Raw genomic sequence first — 21343 nt, 5'->3', positions numbered from 1 at the left:
CGCATGCAGCGCAGTGCAGTGAACATTGTTTCAACATGTGTGTCTGCAACTGCGTCTCGAGTGAAATAACTTTCAAGAACATCCAGTGAATGAGGACAATGTGATTGTGTGGGCTGCAGTTCGTGTTGTCGTATTTGAATTTTCGTTTTTGTAGAAAATTCCTGTTGTAGGGAGGGCGAGTGTGACGGTTTGGGGATTTGCTTCTGGGAGAGGTGAAATGGCTTTCCCGGGGGAGGCAACTGTAACACGATACGACCCGCCTTGCGCGAAGTTGCAGTGCCAAGGGGGCCATGAGGACTCGTCCGGCAAACGTTCGGCCACATGTTTTCGGGTGCTCCCGGTGTCCGGTTTCGACACAGCGTCCGCGAAGAGTGTCTAAAAATAAAGAGCAAAAAGAAAAGCCCGCGAAAACGAAGGAAGTGGCAGTGGGCGGTTGGTTCGGACACGAAAAGGAAGCATAGAGAACGCTGCGACTGATCGCCAGAACCGAGGTTCAGCGGCCAGTAAGTTGCTGTAGTTTTCTCCTGAATCGGCCACCGCCCCGTAATTCGAAGGACGTCATAACCCAGGACTGAGAATTCTTGGAGAAGCATCTCATCTTTTGTCGACGCCGGGATCCTCGCTTCAGCCAGTCATCGGCCCCTACGCTTCGGACGTGAATCTCGCCCCAAATCCAGGATTCATCGCTGTGTGACGAGAGACGACGCACTCGGTGAGAGCACTGACTTTGTCACCGTGCCGAGGTCCTCTTTAGGTTAGGGAACACCATAGTAGATCTGTGTGAGCATTTTTATCGTCTGTATCGTGTATCGCATTTGCCACATTAAATGTTTGTTGTTTCTTTTGTGCTGAGTCTCTCTGCCTCTGCGGGTGCCCACGTTAGCGTTTCCCATCCCGTTGTGCTCCGTCTGCTCCAAAACCGGGAGGCGTCACACCCGGTCGCATCCGCAAACCCATCTATGAGACCGATACCACTATGTTCGGCATCGGCCGACAATCTACTTGGCTATTACTTTCTTTTTTCATTCCGAAAAGTGCTTAGATATGAAATAAACGAATTTGAAAGATCAGCCCTGCTTCCGCAGCTGCAGAGGCTCCAGTGGCGTGACGTCACTCCCTAAGCGGAGGAGTGAGAGCGCGGTGCTCAGAGAAGGAAAGGCGCCGTCCAGACCACGACCTACTAGATTATAACGACCACGTCACAATCAGAAAACCCTATGAGGAGCCTGTCCGCACGATCCGCCAGGGGCGCTACTGATCGGCATAACACGATTGGACGATGGAAATTTGAATTCTGAACGCGCAGAAGCGTGTGTACGACTACCGTAGCAGACGACAGCGATAGCCCCTATGAAAACGCGTAAAATGATGGTGATAATCAACCTCAGAATGAAACATCTGTGGAACGTCCACCGCTTGTACAGAAATACTAACGTAAGCTGAAGTACAAAGTATTGTAGAAGTTGAGGAAGCAATAACTGGGACGATCAGAAGCGCCACCGCTACCTTCCAAAAATGCGGCGCATAGAAGGGGTGCGCCTGACATGGTCGTTATAAAGCGCATTCTTTTCACTTGCACTGGACTGCACTACCTTGGACTCCACGCAAGACGGGTTTTCGGGAGCTGCACTTTCCAGCTGAAAGGAACTTTATTAGTAATGCTTTCTTTTCAACAGGAAAGTGCAGCACGCGAATAATCCAGTTCAGATCTGGTGCAGGAGGTGCAAGCGAAAAGAACGCACCTATAATCTAGTAGGTCGTGGTCCAGACGCCCCGTAACCAGTGTTGCCACACGTAAAAAACAATTATCTGTAGATTCGAGTCCGAAAAATCTGTAGATCGAGCTAAAAATCTGTAGCCACTCAAAACTCAGTCTCTTAAACGTTTTGCCTTCAAATCTGGAATATCTGCTTGCGTCTCTAAATTAGTGGAAGAGCAGGGGATTATTTTGTTCCACTGCTGAAGACCACAGCCGGAATTTATTGCTGCGGCGCTCTAGCATTACGCGTTGGAACTTTCGGTTTCGTTTTGCTATGTCCCGTTTTTTATGATGGTAGCAGACTTAGGTGTCCGCTACACTCACAATAAAAAAGTGTCACTGCACGTAGACTTTAATACTTTGACACGTGTATTCACATCAGCAATGCCGCTCTAATACATGAATAACGCATCGCATGTAGTAGGAACATTTCTCTCGCTCGTTCCACCATCACAGTGAGCGAGGATCACAATGGACCACAAAAACAATAAAGCTCGATATATTATTTCCACAGACGTAATGAAAGCGTACATGCGTGACGTGAACTATAAATGTTGTGGTTTCACTTCAAAGCCAGTCAAGTCAAGTCTGCGAGGCAAACTGGTAACGCGCACACAAACACTCAAGAAAACTGATTTTGCGTTGACGCTCCCCAATGGTTCAGTCGCCATAGACGTCCTTCTCCTCCGGCGAGCCCCGCCAGTTTTGTGATCGACGGATCAAATCCTTGTCAACGGCGAAGGCGAAGCAGCTTGACCCAACAGCATGCGTTTCGTGTGCAGAAGGCCAGTTATAGTCTTTTCTTCGTTTTCATCAAATTAACGCCGGAAAATATTCTAAAAAATAGTCGGTAAAACACTCACTCCCGCGTTCTGCTGACATTTTTCATCGTGGTCGTTTTGTGAACTGATGCGAAACATTGTGTTGAGTGATCCATTCCTTGGAGCAAAAAATCATGAGATTTCAAGAGATCTCTGTAGATTTTTCAAAAAGTAGGTAGATCTCATGATAAATCTGTAGGTGTGGCAACACTGCCCATAACTCTGTGAGACTAGAGTCACTAAATAGGGAGCAGAGTAGCGACACTGAGCCACGCCGGCGAGCGAGACCGCCATATTGGGTCCGGTGCAGCTGCGTCGCACAGCAATGGGACGCCAATCTCCCCAGCCCCAGGGCCCAGTCGAGCCAGCTCGCAACCGAGGAAACCGCTTCTGGATGGAGAGGACCCAACATGGACGGCGCGTTCTTGGAAGGAGAAACCACGTGACACGATCGGACTCAATCGGCGACACCGAACGGCGGCTCCGGCACGGAAAAGGCTTGGAAAAGGTATCCGATATCCTGTACCCCTATTTAGTGACTCTATGTGAGACGGCCACGGCATTCCTTTTCTCAAGGTCGTGCCCTCGTTTTTTCTCAGAGAATAGACCTCTCCCTATTTGTAAACAAATGACGTCATAGTGTTTGACAGCGCCACCAATTTGGTAGAGTTGAACTACGCTCAAAGCTAGAGGCGACCAAGGTCGCGCCCGAAAGCGACGATGTTGAGGGGATTACGATGGTCCATGAAAGGGACGCGACCTTCGGTCCTACTTTTCTTTCAATAGGAGGCAGCGAACAAGCGCCCATTCGTCAGCCCTCCCCTTCTAGCAACGTCATGATGACGTTTCTCCGGTAGAGGTCTATTCGGGAATACTCTCAACATCCTACGTCTGCTCTTATCATGTATTCCGTCGAGCAACAGTCAGACTGCGCTACTGTTTTGCGTGATATTTTCGATACCGTGGTCAGTGGTCCAGGAGGAATAAAATGACACCATAGTTTCGAAATCGACTGGAACGGATGCGACCGTCACTTGAAACGCCCAGCTTTCCAAGTGAACATCGCTGATGATGCAAACTAGGAACATCTCCATTCCAAGTGCTCATGACAATGGAAGGGCTCGAAAAAAAAAAAAAAAAAGCCTGGAAGAATATAAATTGGGATTCCAAGCCCTGGGACACATATTCGCACAAAAAGTACGAGTGCAGCGCGCAGCTCGGTGGTGGTGCTGGTCTGACTTTGTCGTGACTTAAATCCCCATTTTTTTCTTTTTCTATCACATCACATCACCTGGTGTGCAAGAGAGCTTTCAGTCTCGCAGGTCAGAAAAGCCTCCTCCCTCGGCTGCCAGTGTGCGACGTCATCTCATCCGCCCAATAGTGAGGCGCGCACCTCCTTTTTTTCTTTCTTTCTTTTTGCAGTTGTATTTAGCGCCGCCTGTCCCCCGTCTGACACAGAGTAGTCGACCGATGAAAGAGGTGACTTTCTTTCTTTCATAAGTAATTTCTTAGGCACTTGAGGCTTTGTATGTATGTGTCCTTTCTACGTGTTCCAGCCTCAGAACATCAATTCCCATCATGTTCGACTGATCGCCTTACTCCTTCGCCGTAGCAGACGATTCTCGGCAGCCAATAAAAGTACGTGATGGTCTGACGTCAGAACACGCCAGAAGAAGCTGTGAGAGGTCACCGTCGCTGCACGCACACTTGTAGACTAGTTTTCTGAGGAAATACGCGCTTCCCGAAGGAAACATTGTGCGTGACAGTTCTTAAAGGGGCACTAAAATGCAAAAACAACTTGCTCTCAAATGAAAGTCAGCGTTTCAATTAGTATAATACAAGCCAAATTAGTTCACACAGCGCTACCGTTTAGAAGAAAAACGCAGTGAAAACAGAGCCGTCTTTGGCGGCAACGAATCGGATCCCCAGGAAGCAAAGATTGGCGGTATCCAACCAGACTGCAGGACAAAGGCGCGCTTACCTATCGTGGCCGTGAGGATTTGGAACGGGTCCGATCGCAGTGTTCCGAATATGCGCGGCATGATGCGCACTGCTTCATTTTTCAATACCGATTCACTGAATTGTAGCCTACAACAGTTCTCTCGAATGTTCCACTGACAACATTTATTTTCACGTCCTTCGGACAGCGGCGCCAGTCCGCTTCGCAACGCGCACTATGTTATTCACCGGGACTGCTCCATGGCGTGGCACGCGCGTGTACGCGCAGCATGGGCTAAAAACACCGATGGACGAGCTGAAACGACGTTCACTGCTTAGCGCCGAAGCAAGAAAGAGCCCGGTATAATTTTGATTGTAGCTCCGTAACGGAATCAAAGTTTTGAATGACGATGACAAGTACGAAATTAACATAGCGTGGAACGTGATTTGAAGTGAACTTGTTTTTTGCATTTTAGTGCCCCTTTAAAGGTGCGCATGCTGCGTTTTCAGCGAATCACACTGTCAAAACAGGCCTTCGCCGCATATTACTCTCCTATCCCGAATGACATCGTTCTGTCTCCTGTTTTCTACAAATCCGGAGACAGAATCATATCATTCGGAATGGTGGTCGCTGCTATAGGGGCGTGTTATGTGGTGAAGTTCTGATCTAAACTGAAGTGTTGAAGCTGAAGTAGACCCGCAGGCGCATCACAGAAGACATGCGAACTTCCTGAAGCGGCCTTCATTAGGGAGCTCGCTGTACCACGGGTATATAGACGCCGGGATACCTGGCGGTAGCTTCGGGTACTCGCGGGTTTGGTACCCTAAGAGGTATACCAAACCCGCGAGTAAAAATTAAAGTAGTGCTCGAATATATGACGAGTAACCTACCGCAAGGTGCGCAGGAAACTTCGTTCGAGGGGGGGGGGGGGGTAACGTTGGGTAGACGAGCGGTCCGCCTGCCTAGGCTTGCGGCACGTTGCTCGGGGAAACTTCGTTCGCGAAATTGATACGTGCATTGCGCGTGCATATTTACGCTTGGCCGTTTAGGTGTGCGCTACATCCGATACAGTGGAGCAATCCGCGCCGCCGCCCCTGTTACTCACTTATTCAACCCGCAAGCAAGTAAACTGCTTATTAGATGGAGAAAGCTACTGCTCTCACGCAACACGCATGATAGGGCATAAAAGAGAAAAACACATCTACTCGAGAAGGAGGCGATTCTATTTTTAGTTTCAGCGCGATGGACTCCCCCGCTAATTTTGGCCAGCAGCCACCTCCTTGCCCTCTTTTCATGAACCTCCTCTGTATCGCCTCCTGGGAAAGTTAAAAGAACCACGCCCTGACTAACCCTTCGAACCTTCTGACTTGTTCGGGGGTTCCGATTCGCGGCGCAGTGCTTTGCGTGTTTGTAACACCTTGTCAACTGCAGCATCCTGACATCGGTGGCAGCCACGATGCCGACGACAACAACTGTTCGACAAACTACGGTAGTCACTCAACCGGGTAGTACGACCTTTTCTTCGATATCCGTACAGAGAGGGTTCATTTCGACCGTCACGGGAATGCTGACAATTGTCGAGCTGGTAAGTTGATTGAAGCATTCATTACGTGATTATTTCGTACGGGTTTTTGTCTTTTAGAACATGGCACGAAGATGCATTTCGCAGTTTCGGTTTCTAAGGCGTGTTGTGGAACCGCGTCTTCTGTGGGTATTGCCTCCGATGAAATTTTCGAAACACTTTAGAATTCTGGAGAGGAGTATGTTGAGCGGAGCATTGATTGGTGGAATGAACTACAAGCGCCAATCACGGTGTTGCACTGCAGACTCATCTCCTGTACTAGTTGAGCTGTTTGGGAGCGCAATATATCCGCGGTTTCGGTTTTTAACACGTTTGGGTGTAGTACATGCGCTTGTACACATGAAGCAGAGAGATTGTTGAATGGTGTGAATAACGGTATTCATGTGGCGAGAATTTCGTCCGTTCTGTAGAAAGTTGTTTCTCTACAGAACAGCAACGAAAACCTGAATTTTTCTTTTATTTACTTTTTCTAGTTGCTATGTTCAGTGCCATTTGTGGAAAGTTTATGTTTCTACACAATGGCGACGAAAGACTGAATGTATTTTTTTCTCTCGTTCGTTCCCAGTTTTCTAAGAGCTGCAGTGTTCAGTGACATTGGTGTAATTCTCCCTAAACAATTCCTAATTTGTGTTCGAAGTGTTTAAGGATAACGTGCTGTACCCAAATACCAAATACCCCGTGTACACCCCCAAAACAGAACTTCACCGCGCAACACGTACGTTCCTAGCCAACCGTCATCCCGCTCATTCCCCTGACTGGTTGAAAACCCGGGAGGCGTACGCCTTTTTGTGACACTTGTGCAGTAATATTGATGTCACAAAAAAGGGCGCGCGCCCTGCGCTTACCACGAATCAGGTGTGGCAACGGAATCATTCTGTGATTCAGGAAGCGCATGTTCCGAAACATAGCACAGTCGTTTTTATTTTATTTTACCGGATTGTAACTCCCCACACAATGAAACAAAGGCAAACAATCTGTAATGTACGTCCTTCGGACAAGTGGCCCGGCCCCGAAGGCGGAATGCGGTAACACGAAATAAACGGAGCAGGAGGGTCATGGGATCAATGCACCTCCATTTCGGGCTCCCTTTACATGAGCTCGCTAAAGAACACACTTGTCAGGGATGAAAGATGGCTTCGCCCAACGCCGACGGAATTGCTGCCGCACTTTCCAACTGCTCCACCTCAGTCAATCAGTTCGCAATGATTGCCTACTGGAAAATTTAGGGACAAATGACAGAGCAAATGACTCGAGCGTCGTTTCTAGGAAAATAAGGACAGTCGACTCGAACGACTGTTGACTACAGAATTAGTTCGTTTTCAGAAGTGATTTACTTTTGCGCAACACATGGAAGCACATATTACCGGTGTAAGATTCGAAAGAAACGGTATCTGTAAACATGAAGTATTTTTTCACTGAAGGATATACTACCTTTCACATTTGCCGTATGCACTGCAGTCACGCCAAGTCACTGCAGTCACATCGAGACTGGGAGGTACCCGTGTTCGAATCCGAATTGGTATTTCAGGATAGACACATGCCCCCATTCAGTACAACAACGAAGGTGATATAGCAGGTGTACTATACCGGACTGTGCTTGGTTCGATCTTTAGTGTGTAACCCTATATTAAAATACGGAAATTGCTAGTCAGCGCTTGTTCTCCGTGTCTCATGTATTTGTCTGGATACAAGGAAACAGCGCACCAGAACGACGACAGACGCAAGGCGCACACACCACACGACAAGACTGACGATATATCGTCACTCTTCGCCATCGCTCCCCGTCCCTTCCTCCTCACGGTTTAAAGGTGGCACAACAGCTTGAGGAGCCGTTTTCGTGTAGAAGATATTGGGATGTATCTCTGGAAATTGCCAAGGGAAAAACTACAAGTGTCACATGCAAGTCGTAATAAGTCACCGTGTTCTGACATATGCAGATGTAAAATGCGCTATACTACGATAAAAAATAACAATATATGAAAGAAACTGTGTGGTAGGTTCACAGGTCAACGGGGCTTCCCAAAATTAATAGATAATTAAAACATACGATCCCAGTGTTATAATTTAGGGTTCCGAGTGTTCGGAGAGTTCTACCACATCAATCGACAAAGCGTTGACTATGCTGGCAATTTGATCTTTCCAGGAAAAGGGTTTATGAAATTTTATTCGCATGCGGCACCTGAGATAACACATTGGCGCCTCACCTCCATCGGAATTTTGCGCCCCCTTCACAAATTCAAGGGGCCTACAGTAACACCTGTAACCCCCCTTCTGCCGCCCCTGCCTGGCATTGTGGGTTACTATAGCAGTGATTACCAGCCCCCGCGACATGGAACGGTAGCCCTATTGACCCAATAGGGCAGCAGTCTTCCACTCGCACCTCGACATTGATGCAACCATTGCCTTTGCTTTGCCATATGGCTTTGGACCTGCATGCTTTCCCTCATCCCTCTACAAAGTGAACAAGGGAGCGCAGATGACGTCCAAATCCTCTTCTTGGAAGGTACAGCTAATTGTTGTAACGCAGACAGTGGGATGGGATGGGAATCATGTCATGGAATATCCGGATATCGAGATGTTCACGTGGCCAGGTGATTGTGATACATATGTCGTTGCCTGCGAGTTCTGCCTCGTAACAGGAAGCGTTCTTGCGAGGCAGCTTCTCATTCCCTTTGTGAGTATGTCGTTTCACAACTGTCAAGTTTTCTCCGAATGTCGAACATTAACTCACTTATACAAAGTAAACGGCGAAAAACTTGGAATTATCGGGAAATAGTAAACCCCGAAGAACACCATCAGAGTGTAACAAAAGAATTAATTCCGAAGACTTGGAATTTAATCGACTGGAAATACGACAGTACTTATCATCAAGTCAAGCGGTCTGCCGTCGACAGAGAAGGACGAGACGGACAAAAGTGCTCGCTTTGAGGAAGCGCCCTTCTTCTTTTCTTTACATCGCAGGCTGCATCGCAACACAAACATGTTAAACACAAATGTGTACACAAATATGTGTATGTGTACATAAATATGTTGTGTACACATATTTTTAGATGTATATTTCAAGATACAGTGGACAGTCCACTGTATCTTGAAGATGGGTTCCATAAGATGAATATGCACACGATTCTTTTCACTTTCCCTTCTATCATGCAGGCTTCTAGCATGCTTCTATCTTGGACATGCATGATGGAAGCCGAAACCTAACGAGAACAAAGAATATGAACATTGGACGCAGTGGTGTAGCCAGAAAAATATTTCGGGACGGGTTCTATGGGGACTTTACATGGGGGAGGAGGATTTCACCCTAGTTTCCCTCTCCCAAATGTACTGCCAAAGGTACGATTATGGGGCACGGGTTTGAACGCCGCAAGCCCCCTCCGCTGGCTACGCCATCGATTGAACAGAACAGAAGCAGAAATCCAAAACACCACGTAGCCTTCCCTTGCAGTGGACTCACTCTATTTCCTTATATCAGTTCGAGTGTCAGATACACACAGTTAAAACGAAACTACGGACAGCACATTTCCTGTACCAGGTCAGGTAAAAATGGTCAGGACACAAGACAGAACACGATGTACACAAGGACAAGTCTTTTCCCCAAGTCTGTGTTACCTAATTCGCCTCTACGCCGTGGAGCTTGTTGCTTGCATTACACATTCATGTTCAACGCACACTTCTTTCTGTCTTTTGCTCCTTTAAGGTACTGGGCATCATCACATTCAGCTTGGCCGTGAGCTACCTGGACACCAGGTCCACTCTCTTTCTAGTCCTCGTGTCCTTCACGTACTGGATCATCACATTCATGATATTGGCGTCAGCGTTGCTCTCTGCTTCGGGAACTGTTCTGCCAACCACACAATTTGTAAGTACCAGAGAACGAAAGCATATTGCCCATAACAGGATTCTCAGCATTCAGCCACTGTTTCTGCAGGCTACGGAAAAACGTTTATCGAACAAGGGATAAGAAAAAACAGATTAATGACAGTCGTCCGAGACTATATACTCTACACTAAGACTCTGTTCGCACTTCTGCTCAGAAGCAGTCTGTCTTCCTGTGGGCTATGAATTTCCTGTTGTTAGCACAAGCATTAACTTTGCAGGATCAACTGCTCCCTTTGTAGTAAAGCTGTATCGTGAAGTGTTTCATTTTTGTTAGGGCGTCAACTTGGAAATGGTATTTGTCTAACCGACAAATCCCGATGAACGTAGAATACGCGTGCTTGGTCTTGGAGACTTCTGGGCGTACTTTTGTTGATGAGAAATTGTTCGTAATTGAACACCAAGACTGATTTTACGTTTATTGGCACGAGGGGAGGAACCCCAGACATTGAGAAAGATTAACGGCACGCCTCCCCGCGCAAATGTCGCCGTGCACATGTTTCGAGAGACGGAGGAGGACACCGCCGACAACAGGAAAGCGCAGGTCTTGCTGCACATGTTGCGCTCTTTGGCGGAGACGCTTGATATCCCGTTTCCGCTTTCCGTAACACTTCCGTGAAGCACGCACGGAGCTTGGAGCACGGAGCTGCTAAGCGGAACCTCAAGAACATATTCTACGCTAAAACAGAAAATATTGCCACAATGTATCGACGCAAACTCGGACATTGCAGGACACATGCTAGATCTTAGCCACCAGCTCTCACGTCAGAATGAACGCTCCTGTTCGCTTCCTTAGTTAAGCTGAGCCCTTCCACATGTGACGCCTAGGGCAATGTAGATGCCATAGGAGAGATAATCAGTTGGCCGCAGGTTACGAGACGTTCGGCAGCGACTTGCGTGCGGGTAAGCACAGGGCATTGCCGGCAATTCAATTTTCAAAGATGCCCAGGAGATTAGTTACGCACGCTGTGTCTGCCTCGATTCTCTATTTGTCCGGTGTGCTGGTCAGCTTCAAAGACGTCAGCAACGAAAGAGCATCTTTGATGCCTGTGAAGGCCCTCTGGCGAGCTGCAAACTCGAGCATTAGCGCCATTACACATCTACGGCTGCTCCAACTTGCATATTGACAACAATTTTCAATCGAAGAAGCAAAACTTAAAGGTCAGCTCGGGGGAAATGCATTGCCCGCGGATCACAGCCAAAACGAACAAACACAGGAGTAGCAAACCAGCCCGGACTTGGTTAATCTCACAATCAACAAGAACAATAGCTAGTGCATGCATATTTGCATACTGACTGTACTAGAAGACATTCTGCTTTCACAAGTACTTGGACTTCCTATATGGCACATTAGCGCTGCATTTTATGTACTATACTCTTTCAGCAAGTAACAATAATGTGTCAATGTTTCCATACGTTTCAGTACCTTACGTTTCACGCTTTCGGGTTCCTCTTCTACACCTGTGGAGGCTTGTCCTGCGCGGTTCAGGCCTTTTGGGCGGCCAACATCGCCAGTGGTGTAAGTTCTTACTCGACTTGTGACTGCTGTTCACAGAAACTGGGAGACAGCAAACATTATAGACATGCCAGATCATTGGACGTAACCTCAGAGCGCCGCAATGCTCAAGACGAGTAATACCCCGTGTCACACGCTTCAACGATGATTGAAACCAATGGCCATTGAACATGTGTGTAGCGCCACCAAGCGTATAACGTGTCAACTTCTCAAAGAGCATTGGATGCAATGCTCCCTGACAGTTTGACATCTTACACGCTTGGTGGCGCTACACGCAAGTTCAATGGCTATTGGTTTCAATCATCATTGAAGACTGCCCGTGTGAAAGGGGTATAAAGACAAGCAAGCGTGGACCTACCCCTCTATTTCGACGGCTCGCACTCGGTGGTTTTCATTGGACATTTCAACGATAGTTAATGATGCTTTAAGGTCCCCCCCCCCTCTCTGCGATAATCGTGACGTTACCCGCCTGAGCGTGGTCGTGCTTGCCGCAGTCAGTGTGGCTGACTCCGGCAAGCAGTTCCATCATCCCCACCACCACCACCACCACCATCACGACCATCACCACCAACACCATCATTCATGGTCCCAATAGTCATTAGGTTCAGTTGAGCTGGATTCGAGTGGAGATCGCAAGGCGCCTTCTTGCTCCTGCAATGCTATTCCCGTTTATCAAATGATTGTGCCCCCCCCCCCCCCATAACGCATACTTTTAGACACTCCAGCACGATAGTAGAGTACATGCGGATAACATATAACGTTCATTTCCTCTTGGTGCTGGAAAATGTGTGAGGCATTTCGTCGGCGCATCTACCATGCGGTCAGGTGTGCGTTTTCTTAGACCTGTGTTTTGCGCAAAGCCCGTTACGCAGTTCCACGGGTCAAAAGATGAACCGTTTGGACTGGGCTGAAATGTACAACTGTGACTTCCATATTCTGAAATAGGCGAATTCGATGATATTTTTCTAGATGCGTATTCATTCAAATTGTTTTCTTCTTACTCTTTGTCTTGCTTATTTGTGAAGATTGTCGAAACCACTTTTTTTTTTTTAAATCATTGTCTGGCGACGTAAGATCAGGAACTATTGTTACTTTCACATTTCGTCTGACAGGAAGGGTTGCGTGAATAGTTATGTATCAGCACGCAAATTTCCCTGAATCGTTTTGTCGTACATGATCGTTATCTAAACGGAAACATTCAGAAAAGCAAACTCAACTGTATGGTATCCAGGGTTCGTACACGGGAGACAATATTATTAGCTGAATATATATAAGCTGCTTATACAGGGTGTTTCTGTTAAATCCCCGGGCTAAATAATTCGTGAACGGGTGCACCAATAGAAGAACTTTCTTTTTTACAAGTATCTGTCCGATACCACCTACAAGCTGCGCACCGTGTGAGTGAGTGGGGGGCGCTCATTATTTAAATAAAAATTCAAATGAGCTTGGTGAAAAAACGTAACTTCTAAAGCAGGGCGCTATCGGCATTAAATGGGTACTACCCCTTTTGGGACCTTCAGTGGACACCTTTTAGAGAAAAATCTGCCACCGAAGCGGGTCACTTGTTGCAGTAATTAGTTTGTTTCGGTTTACATATTTTCATCGCGGCTGGTCGCGGCGAAGCGCAAAAGGACGTAATTCATTGGTGTAATTCATTGGTGTAAGGACGTAATTCATTGGTAGATAAGGGAGTGAAAGAGTGTCCTTTTGATTGTGCCCCCCCTAACTAATTACTGCAACAAACGACCGCTTCGGTGGCAGATTTTTCTCTGAAAGGTGTCCACTGAAGGTCCCAAAAGGGGTAGTACCCATTTTAATGCCGACAGTGCCCTGCTTTAGAAGTTTTGTTTTTTTGCGAAACTCATTTGAATTTTTATTTAAATAATGAACGCCTCCCACTCATTCACACGCTGCGCAGCTTGTATGCGGTATCGGATAGATACTTGTAAAAAAGAAAGGTATTCGATTGGTGCACCCGTTCGCGAATTATTTAGCCCGGAGATTTAACTGAAACACCCGGTATAATATATAAGCTGACGTCATTTTGTGGCGACGAGAGAAGCGCCAATCAGGTGGCTCGTGCTGCGATGTTAACCGGCCTTGCCGAAGTCATGGAGGTATATACACTCTAAAAACAGAGCTTCACGGCATAGCACGCTGTGCGCCAACCATTGCCACGAATGATAGGGTTATCGCCTCTGACTCGAGGAGAGAGGTGGGCGTACGCCTTTTTGTGGCAATTACCATATATCCAAATTGCCACAAAAAGGCGTACGCCTCCCTCTCTCCTTGAGTCACAAACGATAACCCTATCATTCGCGGCAATGGTTGGCGCACTGCATGCTATGCGGTGAAGTTCTGTTTTTAGAGCGTAGGAAACTAAGGAGATGCACTCTTCTCAGCGGGTACGAGCGTGCGTGCAGTGTTAAAACAGAACTTCTCCACATAGCACGCTCGCAGCCAACCCTCATTCCGAATGATATCATTCTGTGTCTTTATTTGCTGAAAATGGGAGGAGGCGCCGATCTGGGACACATTATGCTTGTCCCAGATAGGCTCCTCCCCCTGTTTTGAACGAATCATGACACAGAATGATATCGTTCGGTATGGTGGTTGGCAAGGAGCGTGCTATGTGGTAAAGTTCTATTTTAACAGTGTGTGTTGGTCAGACGACGCAATGCTTTCTGATATACGTAACTGCACTCTAAAACAGGAACTTCACCGCGTACACTCTAAAAACAGAGCTTCACCGCATAGCACGCTCCTGGCCAGCCATCATCCCGAATGACAACGTTCTCTCCCTTGATTTGTTGAAAACGGGCGGCGTACGCCATTTTTGTGGCAATTATGAACCGCACAATGCCACAAAAATGGCGTACGCCCACCGTTTTTGGCAAATCACGGGAAAGAACGATATCACTCGGGATAATGGTTGGCTAGGAGCGTGCTATGAGGTGAAGTTCATTTTTAAGAGTATAGCACGCTGAAGGCACTGTACAGTGTGATACCGTTATTACTCCTGATTTGCGGAAAACACGAGGCGTACGCCTTTGTGTGACAATTACCATAACTCCATAAGTGTCACAAAAGAGTGTACGCCACCCGTTTTCAACAAACCAAGCGAGAAAACGATGCCATTGGTGATGAAGTTCTGTTTTCTGGGAGGCTAAGTTCTTTCAGTGTAGAGATAACTTGATGCGTCAAGAAAAACAATTGGAACGCGTCTATTGGACAGCGGAGAGCATCGTCCTTAACGCTGTCCAACAGGCGCGTTCCGATTACTTATCTCGACGCATCAAGTACCTCGACAATCAGTGAGCATAGACTCCCTGTTCTGAAGTTCTGTGCAGGGTATTTGCACTTGCGAATACACGTGGTCACAGAAACATGGCGATTCTGTGCCCCATTGCTGGCGCTAATGTGGTGAAATGGAATAATGAGTGACCTCACACTGATGACCGCAGTCCTACACTCTTAAAAATGAACTTCACCACATAGCGCGCTCCTAGCCAACCACCATCCCGAATGACAACGTTCTCGCCCCTGATCTGTTGAAAACGGGAGGAGGAGCCTATTTTGTGCCATTATGCACGGCACAAAATAGGCTCCTCCTCCCGTTTTCAACTAATCAGGGGCGAGAACGTTGTCATTCGGGATGGTGGTTGGCTAGGAGCGCGCTATGTGGTGAAGTTCATTTTTAAGAGTGTAGGACTGCGGTCATCAGTGTGAGGTCACTCATTATTCCATTTCACCACATTAGCGCCAGCAATGGGGCACAGAATCGCCATGTTTCTTGCCGTTGTCGGCCCCACATACGTGAGGCCGACAACGGCAAGCCCTATCGCCATCACCACCACCACCACCACCACCACCACCATCATTTTTAAGAGTGTACGTTGTCCAAAAGGTTTAGAAGTGCTTTTTAGGGCAGAGAGTTGCTGGGCTGGATTTGGCCGTGGGCCAAGCAATTTTGACATAGTGAGACGGCGAAAGTCCAGCTGATTTTCCCACCGGTCGATCGTAGTGATGCGTGCACTTTTACCGGATTTTTTTACAGCGCTCGCTGGTCCCAAGAATGCGCTTCATAAGTAAATTTTGTGAACCGAGGGGACGCATTCTCGTATCGAAAAGCCATGCCTAGTCGAAGGTTCGTTGCAGAATTGCATTGGATTCACCCTGCTAACCGTGGTGTTCGCTATGCGAACGCAGGGTTTAGAAGGGGATTCAAATGGCGAGACCAGTGGAATGTGAGAGCGCTTGAAGCATACTAACTGTCAGCACATAGATAGGCGATGGTCGTCACGATAGAGAGGCAACGTCGACGATACACAGACTGATAGCGGAGTATTTTTTTGCCTTGTGCAGGCTCAGACAAATGCTATACGGCGTTTCTCACATTTACCCGGGTAAATGTGAGAAACATATAATTTAATTTAAACTAAAATATAATTTTCCAAAGTGAAAATAAAGTGGCAGTTGTGCGGACACTTGCTGGAGGCAGCTGAAACTAACAGCCGGTCACGTGATAGACCTAACAGCCGGTCAAGTAATGGCCAATTTGACACGAGCGACCGCCAGAGGTAAAGCCGTCGCCACACTTAACCGTAACGCGCGGTCGCGTGGCCCGCAGAGACGCCAGCGACGCCACGCGTTGAAGCTGGGTTCAAGACATTGGGCCCCTGCGCCTAATGCCTCGCACCCAGCGTCAACGCTAGGCGGCGCTGACGCCTCTGCGGGCCACGCGATCGCGCGTTACGGCGACGACGGTGACGGCGGCTTTACATCATATGACTTGAGGGGTCCCACGGTATTCGGTGTTTAATGCCATCTCCTTAGTTTCCTACTTCCGCCGAAGCGGCTTGAGTATTGGTCAGCTCCGCGCCGTGCCTGTAGCAGCATGCATTTTCAATGTCACAAGAGAGCTCGTCCTCTCTCCATCACCACAACGATACCGGCCGCGCCTTCAGGTTTCGCCGCTTCGCGCGTGGCTGCTTTTCCAGGGTGTTTTTTTTTTGTAAATTCAATTGCGCAGCAATTAAATTGTTGCAATTGCTGCACTTCAAATGCATCGTTCCGCGAAAATATCTAGCATGGTGGCAGCTGACAGACTACATTATGAATTAAAAGGGCACTAAAATGCAAATACCACCTCGCGTGGTGCAGTGGTCAGGATGATCACCTTGTACGCCGAACTGGGAGGCAGAGCCGGCCCGAGGCGAATATCCGCTTGGGGCAGAACAAGCGTGAAGCCTTCCCCCTCGCCGCGCCCCCGCTTTCCACACTCTTAAAAATGAACTTCACCGCATAGCACCTTCCTAGCCAACCATCATCTCGAACGATATCGTATCTGCCTTGATTTGTTGAGAACAGGAGGCGTACGCCTTTTTTGTGACACTTATGCTGTTCATAATTGTCACAGAAAAGGCGTACGCCTCCCGTTTTCAACAAATCAGGGCATATAACGATATCATTCGAGATTATGTTGGCTAGGAGCGTGCTATGCGGTGAAGTTCATTTCTAGGAGTGCAGGGAGACTGTCTAAAAAAATGTTACAATACCCCCGAAAAAGTTTACCTTCAGAGCTCACCAAAATCCCTTGGGGCTTGCTTTATTGCACAATGTAGAGCAGATCGTGTTTCCCCTACATGAGTCCTGACCGGCGATGATGTAATGTCCAAGCGGGCAGATGTTCGCGCCTTCACGCTTGGATGGTAGTACACTCTTAAAAATGAACTTCACCTCATAGCACGTTCCTAGCCCACCATAATCTCGAATGATATCGTTATCTGCCCTGATTTGTTGAAAACGGGAGGCGTACGCCTTTTCTGTGACAATTATGAACAGCATAAGTGTCACAGAAAAGGCGTACACCTCCCGCTTTCAACAAATCAGGGCAGAAAACGATATCATTCGAGATGATGGTTGGCTAGGAGCGTGCTATGCGGTGAAGTTCCTTTTTAAGAGTGTAGAACTGGCTGGAAGGCGCAATTGCGCCCCCTCCCCCCCCCCCCCCCCCCCCGGAACGGCTCTGCTATAGGAGGAGACGCGGGTTCGAATCCCAGCACCGGCTGTGCTCTCTGACGCTTTCCGGCAGACTTTCCAGACCAATATTGGCACAGTTCCCCTGAAGTTTGCCCAGGACGCATACTAACCCCCTGTCTCCTACTCCTTCCTACTGTCCTCTCTCCGTCTGTCCACGTCTGTGCACCGCTCATAGATTTAAGCCGTTCGTGATTTATGTCCGGAGGAAACCGCAGTTTACGCTTTCCCTATCTTCTCTCCTTCTCAAGAGGCGCGACAATGCGGTGCGGCCTCTCAACGATTTGCACCGCCGCGCGTGCCTCCTGAGAAGGAGAGAAGAGGGAAAGTGCAAATTGCGCTTTCCTTTGCGCATAAATTACGAACGACGCAACTGACGAATCCTGTTTCTTTCGTATTGCCGTCAAGGGAACGGCGTCTTTCATTTCGTCAGGAGTTTTGCAGTTTAGTGCCCCTTTAAGCAGGGTTGCGAGCATTCGTGAATGCCATTTCCTTGCTCTTTTAAAAGGACCGTCACATCCTTTTCGAAACCATGGTATCGTTTTATTCCTCGTTGACCACCTGACCACGGTACGAAAATCTCACGCGAAATGGTGGTGTAGCTGCTATTCGACGGAATACATGACAAGAGCAGACACCGGCTGTTGAGAATATGCCGGAATTCCCTCTTTGGAAAAAGGTGAAAATCCCATTCCCTATACCAGCAATCATAGCACGGCCTTGAGAGATGAAAGAGATGTCGCGGCTGTGCGGGCGTCTGGACGCCGCCTTTCTCCCTTGAGCGCAGCCCTCTCACTCCTCCCGTCAGGGAGTGACGTCACGTCGATGTCGTTGCCGCCGGAGCCTCCGCAGCTGCGGAAGCAGCGCTGATCTTTGAAATTCGTTTATTTAATATCTATGCGCCTTTCGGACGAAAAAACAACAACAAAAAACAGCCAAGTACGTTCTCAAACAGCCACGTTCTCAAAACGAGAACGTGTTATGTGTGTTCCTTTTTGCTCCTTGTCTCAGGTTTTTCGTCGTTGTACAATGTACCAGCTCGCCTGCACCCTTGCACTTTTACATGCCGACCATAGGGGTATAGGTTTCATAGATTCCGGATGCGACTGTCCCTTTAATGCACCCGTCAAAGATACGTGCGATTGTGTTTCCTTGCAAGTCTCTAGTTGAGTGTCGTGAACTTTCGGCTCGTTTCGCTGTTGCTGACCGTACATTTTGCTTGTGACAGGTTATGGGGCTCTTGGCTGGTATCTGTCACTTGGTCCACGTGGTGTTCGCCTACAAAAAGAAGATTTGAAGACAGCCTCCATCCAGTCATCCTCAATGCCGAAGATGATATGACTATGGCTCATGTATGCCACCGGCTCGCTCACGTGTGCCTGGTTTTCTGAGCTCTCGTGTCAGTTGGCTTCAGGCAAAAGTTGAAGCAGATATAAGTATATTGTGAGAGGTGACAGTGTTTTTTTTTCTATATGTTATTTATTTAACACGGTTTTAAGCAACAATGCTAGTCCTAGAACGACTGCCATAACACGAGACAATTCATAAAAGAGAAGCTATCAGTCCACCCAAAAGTAGCCAGGTACACTCATATTCCCTCCAAAACTTCGGGGTATGTTCTGACATTGCGATATTGCTTTTGTGGAAAGTTAACGAACATTCAGATTGCGAAGTAAAGTATGCTAATTTACTCTTTCCCTCTTCTTTCCTTCCCAAGAAGGGCGGCAGTGCGGATCGGCCTCTCATTGGTCTATCCTCATATCCTCAAACGATTTGCCCAACCATCGCGGGAGGTCGTTTGAGGGGACCAATGACAGGCCGCTCCACATTGACACTCTTCTTGAGAAGGCGAGAAGACGGAAGGCGTAAAGTGCGGTTGCGTTCGCGCATAAATCGCGAACTATTCATCGGATAAATCCCCGTTCCTTTTGTATTCCTGTCAAGGTAACGGCACCTTTCATTCCGCGAGGAGAACTTTTTGCACTGTAGTGCCCGTTTAAATAACCTAACGCCTGCTAACTATCACAGGAATTCGCTGTCAACTACATTTTGACCAGGTGGTCCGGCGGCGGTCCAGTGACATGATCGGGTTCTCTCTTCTAGATGATCTAGTGTGCTCAATGGTGTACGCCGATACTTCTGATTTCGTATGTACCAGCGAAAAGCACGCGATAACAAAAGTGCCATTTGAGTTAAACGAGTTGTGACACATTGGTATTTTGTGGTTCGTTGTATTCTGCACACATTGCGCTGCACGAGTCAGAGTGCTGAGAAAAAAATTATTCATAAAAACTATTTGACAAAACTTAATTTAAAATTATTTTTCTAGGTGTCGTAGTTGGCGAGTCACAAACGCGAGAACACCCTTCTGCGCCCAGTAATGACGTACGAGGAGGGCAAGCCTTGGCCATTCCTATTGGTTCTCGTGAGCACGTGACTGCCACACTGGGGCGGAGTTGCCTGTCGTGATATCAAAGCCGGATGAGTTTCGGTTTCCTTACAGAGGATCGTCGCACTCACGTCACAGCGGTGCGGAGCCTGCGGGAGCTGGAGCAATTCAGTATAGAATCACATGGTCACAAGGTGTCACAACCCCTTTAATAACAACAGTTACGTGTGTACTGGTCAACAGTTTAGTTGTTTATGTGTCACGAATAAATATGCTTATAAAATACTTACTCAAATGTGAAAATTTACCTGTCGAAGCAGGTTCGGAGAAGCTCGATAATATACAGGGTGCCTCACCTGATGTATACAAATTATTATAAAAAACAACTACTTGGTACGTTGGTGCGCAGTGCAGAACACCACATATGTTTAATATAATAATAACTAGGTCTCGGGATTTTATCCACAAGAATATTTCAAAATGTACACGCAAATATGCGTATATTATGATGCCGGGAATGTGGCTCCGGAAGCTTTTGCGTAGCTTGCACTCTTAAAAATGAACTTCACCGCATAGCATGCTCCTAGCCAACCATCAACTCGAATGATATCGCTATGTGCCCTGATTTGTTCAAAACGGTAGGCGTACGCCTTTTTTGTGACACTTATGCTGTTCATAATTGTCACAAAAATGGCGTACGCCCCCAGTTTTCAGCAAATCAGGGCAGATAACGATATCATTCGAGATGATAGTTGGCTAGGAGCGTGCTATGTGGTGAAGTTCATTTTTAAGAGTGTGGGGCTGTATAAATATGTCTACGCCAAAAAATCTACGCCATGTGCAGACAGCAATTCGTTGTGCTGTTCATTGCCTTCGAGGACGGCCGCTCACAGACTACAGTACTCTGAGTCCTTTTTTTTTTTTTTTATCAAGCAGAACTTTAGCATCTCCATGAGACAAGTTTCCAGACTCCAGGTTTTTATGCAAGTAGGAAGAAATTAGAAAGTAGCACGTACGACTGGTCGCAAAATAATTTTTCATGTCAATGTCTTCAAAAAGGGGACGTAAGGGTGCTTCCGGCATCTTGTTTTGTTTCAACTCGCTGATTCCTTGTCTGTTTTGAGAAGCTCGTTCTGTGTGCTAGTCGAATCCACTGATTGCGCAGCACGAATACGCAGCCTAAAAGCAGCGTAATAGCTTAGATGTGTGGCTCGAACACGGGTTCTGGGCGCATGACCTCCCTTTTCAAATAACGTTAGCAGTTGCCAAAAAAGAAAAGAAAAAGGGTACGGCAAACGTTAAAAAATGATTCAAATCACTCCGAAATATGACATCATATGCAACCGTCATATTATATGACAATCAGGCAGAAATATGTTGCATTATGCAATTATATGACACATTGTATATTTATGTCGT

At 47.4% G+C, this 21343-nt stretch overlaps 1 protein-coding gene across 1 annotated transcript; it reads left to right on the top strand.

Moving 5' to 3' along the window:
- The first annotated feature begins 5550 nt into the window (after positions 1-5550).
- LOC135399776 (uncharacterized) lies at positions 5551-20211 on the top strand. Its single transcript, XM_064631511.1, has 4 exons — positions 5551-6104; positions 9802-9963; positions 11404-11499; positions 18764-20211. Exons 1-4 carry the CDS (start codon positions 5976-5978, stop codon positions 18830-18832), a joined length of 456 nt encoding a protein of 151 aa, XP_064487581.1. The 5' UTR covers positions 5551-5975; the 3' UTR covers positions 18833-20211.
- The last annotated feature ends 1132 nt before the right edge of the window (positions 20212-21343 follow it).

Source organism: Ornithodoros turicata, chromosome 1 (genome assembly GCF_037126465.1).
Source record: "Ornithodoros turicata isolate Travis chromosome 1, ASM3712646v1, whole genome shotgun sequence".
Taxonomy (NCBI): domain Eukaryota; kingdom Metazoa; phylum Arthropoda; class Arachnida; order Ixodida; family Argasidae; genus Ornithodoros; species Ornithodoros turicata.
The sequence above is the reverse complement of the archived record's forward strand: the minus strand, read 5'-3'. Positions and strand labels throughout refer to the sequence as shown.